Below are 11,213 nucleotides of genomic sequence, written 5' to 3' on the forward strand. Positions count from 1 at the left end.
GATCACTTGTGTTATATGTGGTTATCCAACTATGTGCCGTGGTCCTGAACAGCTTTCCACTGCAGTCATCCACAAGCAGTGCTCCCAACAATTAATCCCCACTGATGGTATGAAATCAGGCAGCCTTTCTCATTTATATCTACAGCTCTTTATTTAGGTACACTACCACAAAATGACAACCTAGTCAGTACAATTAATAGGACACAAGTAACATTAGTGCTACAATATGATATAGTTGGAGATTTTCTTATGTTGGCACTTCTTTACAAAATTTGCATTGCTATAGAATTGCTTTTAATGGGAGGTTCATATAGGAGGCCAAGACACTTAGTGGCTACCTGGAATTAAGGAACTCTTTGGGCAATCTTCTTCTCTGTGTTCTGAACTCTTTGGCTTCTCCTTCACTTCCAGGAATGCGTGTACTATTCACTTTGTCCACATCTTCATCCCTTCAGTCAGTATTATACTGTAGAAATACACAAGATGGAAAAGGTTCACTCACTGTAATAATAACTGTAGCACTGTAACAATCTGAGGCTGGCTCAGTTAAAGCCAAAGCAACCATATTGTTAAGCTGTGCTGTGTAATTTAAACTCTATTTTATAGCTTACTCGTAGCAACTGCCTCTTGTGCTCTCCCATCTATTCCAGTTACTGAAAATTAGGGTACTGTTTTTGTTTTGACTTGCTAAGTGTGTTTGGTAACACAAACACATTTGCAGTCAGGGCAAGACTACACTGTTTTCAATCCTCTATGTCCCTTCCAAAGCGAATTATCATCAACCTATCCATTAGAAATGCTTGTTAGAATGGAATCTCTTCCCCTGGTGAAGAAAGCATCACTTCTTCCTTGAATTCAAAAAACAAGGAAACAGAACAAAACTTATTTTGTAAAATGAGCTCGAGTTGCAGAAAAGCAATGAATAAATCTTTCAACTAACTTGTAAATAAGTTTTCCTCAGGAAAAAAAAAAAAAATTGAAAAAACAGCACTTCCTACCCAGCAGAAGATGGTTTGAGCATTAATGATATCTGAAGAGCAATACTGTTTACAGATTTAATATCTCCTGCAGCCTCTGGATTTGCCTCTGGATGTTTTCAGGTGCTGGGTTTGCTCAGTGGGAGCTCTGCTTTGGTCTTTCCCAGGAGCAGGCTCAGACATTTACTGAGTACTGACACAAAACCCATCTCTCCCTCGAGCTCAAGATAAATAATTTCTCTGGCAAGTTTCCACAGATTTCTGCAGATTTGGTGAACTATGCCCAGAGGCTGCACTTATGAAACATACAACAAAACGCTGCTGACACTTTTAGATGAGATATTTTCTCCACAAGATGCACAGCCCCACACCAACCTCCTGAGGAACAGCGAGTATTTTTGAACACTTACTCTCTGAACTGCTACCAGCAGCTGGATCCTCACTGTAAAGAGACAGCAGTGAATGTTAGTGCCTCATAAAACACAGATCTCATCTTGGAACTCATAAAACAGGAAACGTGAATAGATCTGACCCCCCTGTTTTGAGTTAAAGGACAATTTCCACATGTATGTCCAACCCATCGGTTTTCTGGGTTTTTTTGCCATCTTTTGTTTAACTTTTAATAAAAAATACATTTTAAAAGCTGTAATTAATATACATTAACTGTATTATATATTTTATATGTGGCCCAAGACAATTCCTCTTCATTTATTACAGTCGAGGCAAGGCAAAAAGTTGGGTGCCCATATATAGGATCTGCTTGGCTCTTCCTGAGACCAAAGCACAGGACCAGAAGACGTACAGGCATTAGATGAACAACTGCTGCAGAATTAATTCATAAATAAAGAAAGGGGATTTACCTGTCTCACTCAATCTGGTTAGTGAGTAGTCCTAGGAAAAAGATTGAGAAGAATGTTTTACAAAGTTGGCAATGCATTTGTGTCTGTGACTCGGCGCTGCGCACTTGAGAGTATGGGCAGGGATAAACTCAGTGGGAAGGAGGGTGGGCAAACAAAGAAGATGTTTCTCAAAATCAGGATTGACTGTCCAGTGCCTGGCAGGCAGGAGGAAGCAGGAAACCAGTGCAGAGAGAAGAGAATCTGGCTTTACACAGGTTTGGAGCCCTTGTTTTCAACTCAGCCTTACTGCCCCTCCCCTCTTCCCTCTCTGTTAGCCCACAGTGCACTCTCAAACCCCCAAATCCCACTCGAGTTCTCACTCTGAACCTTTATGGGAAGGAACCAGAGCTGGGCACTAAAGGGAAGAGGCTCTGTCTCAATGGGCACGCGCCACTACTGCACCAGGGCAGGACACTCACTGTGCATGCCTTGCAGGTACACGTCCAGGCAGGACAAGCAGTCCTCCATCAGAGTCTGGAAGATGTTGATAGTGGCCTCATTCAGCTCCACCACTGACACTTCCATCTTGCGGATGCTGAACTTGTGATTTGAAATGCTAGGATGCAAGCAGGCATTTCACCATGGAAAGCCATTTGGCATTAAAGATTGAACAAACACTTTTATTAAGAAGGACTCTGCAAAGAGGACAGTGCATTGTGGTGTAAACAACTCCTTGTTAAGGTTAAACAAGTCACAGCTGTTAAAGTTAGCTATTTATTTGGCATTACCTGTTACTTACCAGACCCACAAAGGAACTTTGAAATGCTAAAACAAGAAAGAAGGAGCCATAGTATTTTTGTAAGAAGCTGCTTTGACCTACTGCAGGCAGGCTGTCACTGTTCTCTAGCACTATGACTGTCGTGATAAAAAGAAAATGCCAGACATATTAAATGGTCTCCAAGCTTCTGGAAAACAACTTGGGTCCCACAGGCTGGATTTTGATATGCAGCAGATCTGTGGGTAATGGAATGCACTGCTGCCAGCATAGGCCCCAGACATGCAGTGATTCTGACTTATCCTTACCGCCCAAGTTCAATCTCAGCTTTAATTGGTGCAAGGTACAGAGATGAGGTCTTAAAATCCAGCTAGATGTTAAAGCTCACCCTTCATGTGACTGAGGAGTTTACTGCAGCAACAGAATCCCTGGTAGATACGTAACTTAACGTACTGACAGTGTGGTTTTGCACCATTGAATTACAACAGGCACCCAGATACCAGTTAGGAAGCAGTAAGTTACAAATTAAATGTATCACTTGAAGGAAAAGGCAAGAGATATGTCAAGCCATTAGGCTTGTTCACAAACAGAGCCCAAATGGAGCCAGTCATCTCTGCTCACACTGCAACTGAGTGTGGGAATGTCACAAATACACAGCTGGGAGAGCACTGCTGTCTGTAACCTGAACCCTTATGGTCTCCATCTCTAATGAAAACATTTTTTGCCATTATAAAAGCCAGTAGTTTTCACCAGAATCCAGCAGCTGTGCAGCTAAAGAAGCTACAGCTAAAGGGGCCACTGGAACAGTCAGCAGCTCTGCCCCCATCATTGCTAGCTGTGTGGATGTAGTGCCCTTTAGTACCGATGGAATAGGGAGCAGCTTTGCAGATGGAGTTCAGGACAGGTTTGATCTCAGTTACCCACATCATATTTTTTCAAAGAAGAAAACAAGTGTTTTCAGGTGGAATGTACCTGTCCAGCACCAGTTCAAATTCCTATAATTAAGATTGAAAAAAAGAAGAAGAAAAAGAAATCGTTAGTGTAATTTCCAGATAGGGAAGCTGGCTGAGAAGCAGGCGTATGAACAAAGAACAGCCACTTACTTTGAGGAGGTGGAAACTGTTTGGTTGTTCTCTTATCTTCTGCAAGGTCTGAAGATGCTGCATAAGCTCATCTCTCTTCTCCTCCATCTCTTTCTCCAGTTTGGCACATTCTGCTAGTTGTGATTGGTCACGGGATTGAATATCACTGAGGATATTCTCCTCTTTCTTATTTATCTGTGTCTTTATTGCTTCAAACATGCTTTGCACAAGAGAAGTCACTGCTTTCATACTGGTCTAAATGAAGAGATAAGAAAACGGTGCACTGGCTCAGGCACACAACTAGGGGTCTCTACTAGGTTTGTATCTGTGCTTTCAGCTCTCTTTAGAAGGAAGCAGACAATAAGCATTTGCTTAGATTATCTGATAAACACAAAAGATTATGAAAATTGCCCTGTTGTAGTAACAAAATCAGACAAAATTCAGCTAGCAATGTAAGAACCATTATATAATGCTATGCACAGACCGTGGTGTGCAAATGACTATATAGTGAGCACCACTCCTAATTAATTAATTCTTACAAATAGCCAGACTAGATCCTAAACCCAAATAACCACATGTTAAAAAGTAGTAGAGTTGTAAAGAATTGGTTTGCAACCCTGTGCAGCCCTGGCTTGAAATTGCTGTCACAAAGCAGTTTCTATACCACCACCTGTACAGGGCTGTGCCTGATGTTTTCAGTAATTATTGGAGTACCTTTGCAGGTGAACCTCCCAGAACAACTTGCTGAAGGTGACACCACAGTATTACGTTCATTTATTGCTTAGAAAGCATAGAGGAAAGATGCTCTGAATGAGCTGCAACCTGGGCACAAACCTCGATCTGATTCTTGTTTTGCTGAAGCTCCTCGAGGGCGACAGATACATCACTTTTGTATCTCTGCAGCGTATCCATAGCGTGAGGGAGGTCATCCTAGCAGGAAAAGAAAGAGCACTGAACTTCACAACAGGGGAGCAGTATGGATCTTTTTAAACCAGGCCAGCAGTTTGTGGCACTGCTTAAGCAGAGTGTGCCTGCTTTCTCCAGCACTGTGCTTACAGTGAGCCATAAAATAATCTCTGTTTACTTGCCTCCTCATAAAGGTAGGGCAAAACTGCAAAACCAATATAATTCTTCAAGTCTTTCATGCCAATGTTTAGTTTTTATGTATGTGCGACTTTATACATGGCAGATTAATCAGTTAAAAATTGTCCATTTGGATAAGTAAATTTCACTTTAAATAAATCAATCTCACAGTATCTGTTCAAGTTCTGTTCCTGTGAGAACCACTGCATGTGCCTTAATGTAAACCAAATCCTTGGTTTTTACATCTGTCAGCACTTGTGGCATCTGTGGGCAAGGTAACAAGCAACCATCTTTTCAGGACATAATTATTAGTACTTACTCACCCAGCTGCTTACTTTGATACAAGTCACTGAATGCTATTATAACATGATTGCAGGTTTCTGGGTGATGTTAGATCTTGTTATTCAGGGATGAGGCAGGCTCTAGTTTCCTGCCCTCCCACCCCAACCCATACCCATCTGCCCCCATGCCCATGCTCTGCAGTGAAACATGGGAGGCTCTGGGGAGAGGAGAGAGAGGAGAACCGCTTACCATCCTCATGTCATGGGCCACCTTCAGGGTGACGATCTTGTGGCCCTCGTGGCACCCCGCCATGAAGCACAGCATGCAGATGAACAGCCTCTCATCCTGACAGAAGTACTCGAGGACCTTGCCGTGCTCCCGGCACCTCCACTCCTCCATCGAGTCACCTGTGCCCACCTCCACCAGGACGTGGTCCCTGTAGGAGGCCTTGGTGTTGTGCTTGTCCAGGTGGGCCTGGCACAGGGAGGCGTCACAGATCAGGCACAACTTCACGGCTGGCTGGGGATCATCAAGGCAGAAGTCACAGGGAACCACTTTCCCTTTCTCCATTGCAATGCCATCATCCTGCTTCTCTTTGTTGGCCAGATGTGCCTCCACGATGCTGCACAGATGGAAGCTATTTTGCAGCTCCAGGATGGGCCCCAGCTCGACCCTACACAGCGGGCAGGAGTATGGGGCCTTGTCCTGCCGCTGGGCACTGAGCACCTTCTGGATACACTGCTTGCAGAAACTGTGACCACAGCAGAGAGACACAGGGTTCCTGTACGTGGACAGGCAGATGGAACAGCTGAGTTCGTCTTCTAAGCTGGAAGACGCTCTGAATTCTTCCTTAGTTTTTGCCATGGCTGCTCGGCTTCATGACACACCCTCTGTGAGAAACGAAACTGAAAGGCTGCCTATGGCACAGCTCCAGTCCAAGGCTCAGCCCAGAGCTTGCAGCCCTGCCTCCTCTGCAGCTCCACCTCCTGCAGCCCTGCCTCCTGCGGGGAAGCAAAATGCTTCCCTATCCAAGGCCTGTCATCAGCAGTTCACCTGCAGCCCCCAGGCCAAGTGAACCCTGGATATGATGTACCAGAGCCCGGCTGCAGCAAGTCAGTTGTTCTCTGCTTGGTCACATCTTCCTCAGCTGCACCAAGCACCACCATCCTGCTGGGGAACAGCCCCACGGCAGTGCAGTGCAGGACAGGGAGGTAAAAGCTGGTGCACTAGAGCAGAGATTGGCATTGCTGCTTGCGAGTGCTGTAGCATTAACGCTGTGCCATATACTTTGCAATTGACAAGATCACCACCAAGTTTTGAGAGCAAAATTACTTTAATAATATCCATCCAACATAGCAATCCATACAGTTGAGCTGAGCAGAAGTACAACAGTGAAACAAAACCAGAAAAATCCCGAGGAGATATATTTAATGGTAGAGCCCAATTTTCTCATTCTCTCAACTCAGCCCATTGCTGCAAAACACCAGAACCTTGTTATAGCTCAGGAGCAGGCTGCAAGCAGGCCCAGCCTGGTTTATACTGTGCCAGGGTGGCAGAGTCTGTGCAGCTGCAGCCCCACAATGTAGAGAACCAAGGCACAGAAAGGCAAGGCAGCCTTGTCCCCACGACACTATGGGAGTGAAAGGGAGCCATTAGAAACGCTGAAGGTAGCATGGACAGGATAGCATGTGGGGATGGTTACTGTAGCTAAGGGCACATAGCTGCTAGAAAGGCTTGAACCTTCCTTGCCAGACACATAAAAAAAGGACACTGTCTTTCTTTCGCAGTCTAGCTTTACCCTGACCATTCGGATGTATGTTTTCAGAGGCTGTGCTTTAATCCCTTTTTGATCTAGGTACACCTTGAGATGACTATGAGACATTTCCACAAAGCACTGAAAACAGTTACCACTGACACCCACTTTCCAGTGTGATGACTTAGAGGTGATCACCTCCCAGAAGTGCCGGCCGCTCTGGAAGTACTGGGTGCTGTACACCCAGAATGGCACGTTGTCCGGCACATAGTATGAGTATGAGTAAAAGGATGAGTAAGAGTGTGAATAAGAGTATGAGTTAGGTGGTTTGACTACTCTGAGCACCTTGTCTTCTACATGGAGTCCACTTGCTTGACATGATTTGAAAGTCAGATGTTCATGAACTATAAAAACAAACAGAAAAATACATGTTATGGCTCACAGAGTTGTACAATCAGCATACATCTCCATTGCTAGAAAGAAGGGTGAAAGAAATCTTGAACCCACCAAAGTGTATTCATTAAATTCTGCACCTCTCTTAACTACTCCTACATAGTTCTAAAGGGAGTGAATATCAGGTCCCAAGAAATATCGCTGTTTCACAACTTTAACACAACTTTCACTTTTTGTTTCCAACTTCAGCAGCTCCATCATTATCCTGCAGAGCTTCACTATGCATCCTAAAAAGCTCACTGCATCAATCCCCATGCACGTTTTATATAATATTATTTGCTTACAATCATTTGAAGCCATTTCCTAAAGCACCGAAGAATACCCTGAGCATCAGCTGCCACAGACAGTTAATCCTGCCCTGTTTTCCTTCATACTCTCTCTTGCAGGTAATATATTGCAGCAATTTCTACTCTATAAGTTCTCCCTTCAGCAGCTGTGAGTTGACAACTAAACATCTGCACCTCATGGCACACAGCTCATTTTAATGGGGTGCATCTGAGTCCCAGAGCACTGACACTCAGAACAAGCTCCCCTTTTTTTGCACACATGTGAAAGTAATCAAACACGTTATCAGTAATCAGCTCTAGAGGTAGTTGGTGTACTTGCTCTACAGCCCTTTCTTAAACATGCTTTGTTGGCTTCTCTGTCTTACCTCACTTAGTGAAATAGTCACTTACCAGGTGATGATTCCTCTGAGGGCTTTGCACCCACGATTAATTGGGCATAAGGCTGGAAAAGCTCTTGAATGGTCTCTTTTATTGATCCGTCCATAGCACTGAGCAGCTCTTCCAGTTCTACATCATCTTTACTAGGAACTTGTTCCCGCTTCCTAGAACATACAGAAAGGCATCAGAACAGCAGTGAGTCACAGGAAGATGTTACCAATCCCAATGCTAAGCAAACAGCTGAGCCAAGCACAGGGCAATACAGCGCTGGGGACAACTCTGACTGTCTGAGCTCATCCACTCTTTCCATGTCCACACAAGCACCTTAATATTCACAAACTGTCCTGAGCTGGTCTCAAGAATGGGTGTCAATAGTTCAGCAAATGCAGTCATGCTGAATGTGGAGATTCATACACAACATCAGCTAAAATTCTGGGGCTTCTCTTTCAGAGACCCGGAGAAAGGTGCCCAGCGTGTGGTCAGAGTGCTGAAACAGGCAGCTGCCAGGAGCCCAGCATGAGCATGGGAAGCTGGGGCCTGCCCTATGTGCCAGGTGGGCAGACAGCCTGGGACTGAGGGAGGGTCAGCCATCAGCAGCTAAGTGAAATGCACCAGCAGACCAGCAGTGAGGAGCTTACCTGGCTTGTACTGCTGACAGACCCTGAAAGAAAAGGAAATTTGAAAGCAGGATTAGCACAGTACAAGCAAAGGCCAACTCAAGTGCTGCAGTATCTCTGGGAAGGGCTGTGAAGTACCTTAATGAAGAGCACTGGATCCTTCTGATTCCTCAGTGCCTCCAACTCCCGCACATCACTGCTGACAGCATCCTTCATCTCTTTGTGTTCTTTTATCCATGTCTCAGTGTGAGAAAGCTGTTTCTCCTCAATGTTTCTGATGGCTCCCAAGATCTCTGCTTTTCTTCTATCCAGCTGCTCACAAATCGCATTGAAGGAGTTCTCCAGATGATTCCTGTGCGAACTTTCCAGTGCCTTTTAAGAAAACAGTTGCAAAGCTGTTAGGGATGGAATGTTACACTTTCCATGATATCTCTGGCTTAGAAAGGAGCCTGGTCATTTCCTCACTTAGAGAAGCATCAACTCTTTTAACCCCACATCTATCAACTTCTTAGATGCACAGACTAGCCTCATAGGATTTCTTGTTGTAAAGAGGATTAAAATCACCGTAAGACGGTTTATATCTTTCCCCTAACGATTTTAGAACATGCAAATTGAAGGAAGATGGAAAAAGAAATCACCACCCACCTAAAAGGGAGCATGGTCTCAACAGCAGCGTTCAAGTTCACCTGTCCTTTGTAACCTGAAAATGTACTTCCCAGTCTTATAAGAAAGTTGTACAACAGCCAGGAAACCCAGAAAGTAACTGAGAAAGCAACCAGGAGCTGAAAAGGCTTGGGATCAAAGAAATGGGAAGAAAAAAGAGCAAAACAAACCCTAATCAGCTTTGAACACAAACCAGCCTCTAATGCTATGGGATCGTGGAACAAACCTTTATCTTGCCCTGGTGTGCCAGCAGATTTTCCAAGCCTTCATTCACTGCAGCTTTGCGAGTTTTCAGTGTTTGCAGAGTTTCAGGAAAATCATTCTGAGGAAACAATGAGGGGGATGTATGAGGAACAAGATGGGCAGTGTTATGGAGATGGGGGAGCTCAGACCCAGAAGAACTTTGTTCACTGTTCAGTCTCATGACAAATCAGCATAAAAGCTTCACTGGAAGATTCTGCCCCTGAACAGAACTCACAGTTGTGAGTGTGGGGAGTACACTTTCACAACAAAAACTGCCCATGCACAACAGCCACATGGAAAGCTACTTTCTACTGGTGGCAGCTTCTTTTTTGTCACACTGCCATTAGCTCTCACTGCACAAACACAGCTGAGGATGATACTCCTGTCTAAAGATCGAGGACTAAAAGCAAAGCCACAAACACTTGGTCCCATTGACTGCACATGAGACTGTTTTACAGCCCAAGGGGCAAGCCCAGAGGCAGCCTGGGGCAAAGCCCACACCTAAAGCCAGGTATCCCAAGATGGGAGCCTGCACACCTGAAGCCCAAGAGATGTCCTGGCCTCACACTGTGTGCAGCTCTCCATATCCCATATCTCCATATCCCTGGGTTTTCCCTCGAGCAGCCCCAGCCTGGGCAGCTGTCCTGGCAGCCTCTTACCTGTGCCTGGTCAAAAGCCTCTTCCACACTGATGATCTCATGGCTCTTGTGGGAGCTGGTGGCACAGCACAGAATGCAGACACAGACTGAGTCTGTCACACAGTAGCATTCCAGCAACTTGCCATGCTGGGCACATCTCCTTGCTGCCAAAACACCAGCATCACAGGGCTCCACCAGGACGTGGCTTGCCAGGAAAGCCTTCGTGCTGTGCTTGCCCAGGTGGGCCTGGCACATGGAGGACTCGCAGGTCATGCATGTCTTCACCGCTGGCTGAGGCTCCCTGAGGCAGAAATCACACAGGATCTCCTCATGACTCAAGTCTGAACTTTCTTCCTTCCTCCACACATCATCTTCACTTTCTTCTTCATATTTTGGTTCCTCTTCAATAGCGGCAATAGGAAAATCACTAGTGTTGAAAAACTTCTGCACAATGCTGCGGAGCTGGATGTTGGGCTGCAGCTCCGTAGGAGGGGCTCCCTGGACTCCGCACAGCGGGCAGCTGAAGAGGCTCTGCGGGTGGTGATGATTGAGGAGCAGACTCTGGATGCACTCCTCGCAGAAGCTGTGGCCACAGCTGAGGCACACAGGGTTCCTGTAAACGTCCAGGCAGACGGAGCAGATCAGCTCTTCCCGTAGCTCCTCCAGCATCTGCAGCTCTGCCATGGCGCCTGCAAAACGCACAACTCAACAGGGCAAAGGCCAGAGCGAAAACAGAGCTGCGGAAGTGAACTGGCTGCGAGCAGGCTGGGCGGGGACCAGGAACTGTAGATACTTCCCCCAAGGATGCAGGGCCCCATCGGGGTTACAGCTCTCCTTCAATCACTGCTGGAGCTACCCTGCCCCTAGAACAATCTCCCAGAGCAGCAGCTGGAGCTGAGTGCAATAAATAGGCAGCCCTCCTTAAACGGGAAGAGCAACTGTACCCAGCCCTGCTGGGATGATGCAGGTGTTTTTCAGTAACTCCCAGCATGATTTTGTCCATCATTTTCCCAGGCACTGAAGTGAGACTGACAGGCCTGTAACTACCAAGGCCACCTTTCTTGGCCTTTTTGAAGACTGGAAAGTTTGCCAGCTTCCCATCACGTAAGACTTCTCCAGATTCCAAAGACCATTGAAAAATCA

General features: G+C 45.7%; 2 protein-coding genes across 2 annotated transcripts; both read right to left on the bottom strand.

The window, feature by feature from the left end:
• Positions 1 to 125: 125 nt before the first annotated feature.
• LOC107320352 (E3 ubiquitin/ISG15 ligase TRIM25-like) lies at positions 126 to 5,932 on the bottom strand. Its single transcript, XM_015876099.3, has 8 exons — positions 5,288 to 5,932; positions 4,508 to 4,603; positions 3,695 to 3,928; positions 3,564 to 3,586; positions 2,296 to 2,432; positions 1,838 to 1,868; positions 1,388 to 1,419; positions 126 to 466 (listed from the first exon to the last, which is right to left on the bottom strand). Exons 1-6 carry the CDS (start codon positions 5,900 to 5,902, stop codon positions 1,843 to 1,845), a joined length of 1,131 nt encoding a protein of 376 aa, XP_015731585.2. The 5' UTR covers positions 5,903 to 5,932; the 3' UTR covers positions 126 to 466; positions 1,388 to 1,419; positions 1,838 to 1,842.
• A 420-nt stretch (positions 5,933 to 6,352) lies between these two features.
• On the bottom strand, positions 6,353 to 10,848 carry LOC107320350 (E3 ubiquitin-protein ligase TRIM62-like). Its single transcript, XM_015876095.2, has 6 exons — positions 10,092 to 10,848; positions 9,416 to 9,511; positions 8,665 to 8,898; positions 8,548 to 8,570; positions 7,922 to 8,073; positions 6,353 to 7,195 (listed from the first exon to the last, which is right to left on the bottom strand). Exons 1-6 carry the CDS (start codon positions 10,752 to 10,754, stop codon positions 6,669 to 6,671), a joined length of 1,695 nt encoding a protein of 564 aa, XP_015731581.2. The 5' UTR covers positions 10,755 to 10,848; the 3' UTR covers positions 6,353 to 6,668.
• Positions 10,849 to 11,213: the final 365 nt, after the last annotated feature.

The sequence above is a fragment of the Coturnix japonica genome, chromosome 18 (assembly GCF_054131305.1).
Source record: "Coturnix japonica strain WE chromosome 18, WE-NBRP24, whole genome shotgun sequence".
In the NCBI taxonomy this organism is placed as follows: Eukaryota; Metazoa; Chordata; class Aves; order Galliformes; family Phasianidae; genus Coturnix; species Coturnix japonica.